A 4,289-nucleotide genomic window follows, 5' to 3' on the forward strand; every position below is an offset into this window, starting at 1 on the left:
TCTTGCATAATCTCTATAAGGAATCAAACCAGCATGGCGAGTCTCCCATTCTCCTTTGATCTGATTAATCACAAGAGCTGAGTCTCCATAAATGTCAATGTTTTTGATCCTTAAGTCAATAGCCTCTTCAATGCCCATGATGCAAGCTTCATACTCGGCGATATTGTTAGTACATTCAAACTGTAATCTCGCTGTGAAAGGAATGTGAGCACCCTTTGGGGTAACAATGATTGCCCCAATCTTGATTTCTTTCTTCTCCTCTTCACTACCCAGATTGATCAATTCTAAAACCTCTTTGTGGGGCTGAATAGTCCTTTCCTCTTGATCCAATAACCGTCTGATCTCATCAGGAATCTCTTTGTCCTCCTCCTCTACAGCCTCGTAGACAGGGAACTCAAAGTTGGGAGAGGGCCTAGGATCATTGTGTTCAACGGGTTTATTGATGCTTAGTCTGCATATGATTTATGATTGATTTCAATAAACAAATGTGAATGCAAACTTCTGAAATTGATTAAAGCTAAGAAAAAGGTGAAATTAGTAAAAAATATGTACATATTTTGGTTTTTTGTGTTACCATTTCTCATAAGAATATAAATGAAATAAAGTGCCACGATAGGGAAAATGACAACATAAATATATATATATATATTTTTTAAAATACTCGAAGCTTAAACAAAGCCCTTTTTTATTTTCACTTTTGCCTGGGGCAGGGCAAAAGGATTTTTTTTGGAAAAAACAAACATAGACAAACATATTACTTAGATAAAGGAGTGACAGAAGGGACATCAACAGCGACCCAATTGCAGCAAATTCCTCCAGGAGCTACGAAACAAGGTGGCTCTTCCTCAAAATTACTCATCTTGTTTCTCAACCTGGACCGAGTATTGTAGACACGGGTTGGTTTGTACCGAATACGCCGAGCCACCTTAACTGAGACGGAGAGAAAAAGAAAGAACATGAGACTCTGTTTTTGAAAACTTATGTATGCAGTATGATGCATGATATATGTTATGCTAAAATATGCACAGTTTTTTTTTTTAAGGACTTTAAGACAATAATTTTGTAAACATTTCATAAAAAACTAACAAGTAAATAAAAATTACATTAATAATTCAAAGGTTACAACCATTTTTAAACAAAATAAAAACATAAAACAAGTCTAAAACTGGACTCTTGAAGCCCACTAGCCATCGAAACGTGAATCGAGGCCAGAGGAAAATAAATCCCCTTGCCTCTTCTTCCTCTTGCTATCCTGTCTCAATAAGGCATCCTTGACCCTAATCATCTCTTCCTTCTCCGCCAACAAACCACTTTGTAGAGAAAGCACCCTCTCTTGTTCCTTCAACTTCTCCTTCAACTCTTGGTTCTCAAGCTCAGACTCTCGGAATTTTCTCTCCCACGCATCCTTCTCAAGTCTCAATCTTGCCAAAAGTTCTTGGAATTCATCTATAGTCTTGAATGGGATAACTGAAGGAGGTGTGGTGGAAGAAGATGCGTCAACAGAAGATGACTTCTCGAAACTATAAGGCATCCCGCGCTCTATAGCCCTACTTATTACCCATTTAGTGTAATCTTCGGAGACAATTCCAAGCTTCTTTCCTAACTGATCCCTCCCTTTTCTATGAACATTACGCCAAGCCCGGGCGAAACTTTCTCTCATGTGTTGACTTCCTTCTTCATTGAGATAGAATATGCCGGTTAATAAAATGCTTTTAGGCCTATCCTTCATGGGGTATCCGAACTGTCGTCTAGCAAGAGTAGGGTTGTAACTGATTCCTCCCCGTGTGCCAAGAAGAGGCACATTGGAGAACTCCCCACAACCATCAATAATCACTCCGACATCATAAGCCGCATCGTACCAAACTATATCGGATGAAGTAAGAGGCATAATCCTTTGGGCCCAACGGAGCTTTTCTGGATTCTCCTTGAAGTGTCTAGTCCGAGGTAGGTGTGAAATAAACCACCTATATAGTAATGGTGCACAACAAAGAATAAGTCCTTCCCCCTTGTGGGTCCTATGATGAATAGAATGGTAAGCATCCGCAAGTAGGGTCGGAACGGGATTCCCTCCCAAGAAGATTTGGATGGTACTATTATCCACAAAACTGTCAATATTGGGGAACAATACTAACCCATAGATGAGTAGAGCAAGGATAGCTTCGAAAGCGGCCACATCTCCGTTTTTGGCAAACAAAAATGCCTTCCCGAATAAAAAATTAGAGGTCAATCCTTGAAATCCTCCCTTTTTAGTGCGATTGGAGACTATGTCTGAAGTCTTCAAGTGAAGAGCATTTGCAATAACTGAAGGTGCAGGAGATTCTTCTAAACCGGTATAAGGTATCCTTTCGGAGATCGGCAAACCAACCCAATAAGAATACTCCTCTAGGGTAGGAACCAACTGATAATCGACAAAAGTAAAGCAGTGGTAAATTGGATCATAGAACTGGATGAGTGTGTTAAGAATTCCCTCTTCAACATTTGTATTGAGGATGCTCAAAAGTTTCCCATATCGCTTTTGGAAATCTTCGGGGAATGGAACTAGAGCTCCTAGCTCTCTTAGTCGGGAAAGGTCTGGTTCCTTGAAACTATACTTCTTAGTATTCCTTTTCTTTAGGTCCATAATCTGTAATGTTTACAAAATAACTCTCTTAGGTCCTTCGAAAGAAGATTTTCTTATGATGAAATGAATGCATGGATGCATGATTAAGTTACAATGATTCAATGCACAAATGGAAGGTTGGGATACATAATGATGGAGTTTAAGGGTAAAAGCCCTCCCATATGGTAAGTACTAGGGTTTACTTGTACCTGCATCACGGGTTCTACAAAGTTCCCAAAGTCATTGACCGTCTTATGGACATTACCGGGTTACGGGACTACTCTCGTTCCGATAACATCCACGGGATAATCTCGTTTGAGTGTAGTTTCGCGTGACGACTAATCTCAAGACTACTCTTGATTTAGCCACCGCACTACGTCCTAGAAAAGGCCAAGATGGGTTAAAGGTGATTCTAAAGGTTCTCGGCTTCTCCGGACACTCACATTGAAAATAATACCATCATCATGACTTTTCATGACAACGAGTACTACCGTCATGAGGCCTCCACCAAGCGGGATCATATCACATGTGCTTCATAATCCAGACTACTCTGGACATGTCACTATGATTTCACCCCGTCCTATCTTATTGTGTCGCTCAAGCCCGGGTTAGGACTTATCTCACCACTCAGAGCAAACCCAAGTATATATATACAAATATTTACAATCAAAAGAATAAAAGCGCGAAAATAGTAATTTAAAACAAGTTAGGTTCAACCCGCTTGGTTGTCCCCAGTGAAGTCGCCATTTCTGTCGCGGTGATTTTTGGATATCGAGTTATTAATTAACTTCGAATCGCAATTTGATATTCCACCACCGATCTTTAATTTTATCCGAGGGAAAGGGAAAAAGTTCGAAAAAAACCCTACTTATTTTAGAGAACAAGGTTCGGGGGTTAGTTATACGAAGGGAAGGTATTAGCACCCTAAGTATCTATAGTACTCTATAGGAACCTCTTGTTTTTATTCTATCTACGCGCTTAATTTTTAATTGCTTGTAAAATGTATAAGTGTTAGAGTCAAAGTAGTGATCGAGAAAAATTTAAAATGACAAGAAAGAGGGAAAATGTTTTTGTTGATTTTATTGATTGGAGAGACAAGTCTCATGCCTACGTACCCGAGGGATCAAACCACCGTAGTTCGGGGTAAAAAGTCGATTTGTTTGTTGGTTTGTTTTTTATGGTTTTGAAAAAGGTTTCAAAAATGGAAAAGCCAAAGTGGTATAAAATGTGAAGTTGGTTCAATTTTTATTTGTGAAAACTAAGTCTAAATAGTTAGGATTGATTTATGTTTGATTTAGAAAAGAGACGCGAACACTTGGTTTGAAGTCCAAGTTTTTTTTTTGAGAAAAAGGCTTAAGTGATAAAAAGTCTCTTGGTTTGAAGTCCAAGGTTTTTTGAGAAAAGGTTTAAGTGGTAAAAAGTCTCTTGGTTTGAAGTCCAAGGTTTTTTAAGAAAAGGTTTAAGTGATAAAAAGTCTCTTGGTTTGAAGTCCAAGGTTTTTTAAGAAAAGGTTTAAGTGATAAAAAGTCTCTTGGTTTGAAGTCCAAGGTTTTTTAAGAAAAGAGTGTAATGAAATCACTTGGTTTAAAATCCAAGAGTTTGGAAAAAAAGAAGTTTTGATTGATTGAATTTGAAAAATGCAACTTTGGTTTAAAATCCAAGTGCTTTTGTATTGAAAATATTTTTGTTT

General features: G+C 38.3%; 1 protein-coding gene across 1 annotated transcript; it reads right to left on the bottom strand.

Annotated features, from left to right (window-relative positions):
* Positions 1-1,183: 1,183 nt before the first annotated feature.
* LOC123922549 lies at positions 1,184-2,620 on the bottom strand. Its single transcript, XM_045975257.1, has one exon. The coding sequence runs from the start codon at positions 2,618-2,620 to the stop codon at positions 1,184-1,186; it is 1,437 nt and encodes a 478-aa protein (XP_045831213.1).
* Positions 2,621-4,289: the final 1,669 nt, after the last annotated feature.

This window comes from Trifolium pratense, linkage group LG4 (genome assembly GCF_020283565.1).
Source record: "Trifolium pratense cultivar HEN17-A07 linkage group LG4, ARS_RC_1.1, whole genome shotgun sequence".
Classification (NCBI taxonomy): domain Eukaryota; kingdom Viridiplantae; phylum Streptophyta; class Magnoliopsida; order Fabales; family Fabaceae; genus Trifolium; species Trifolium pratense.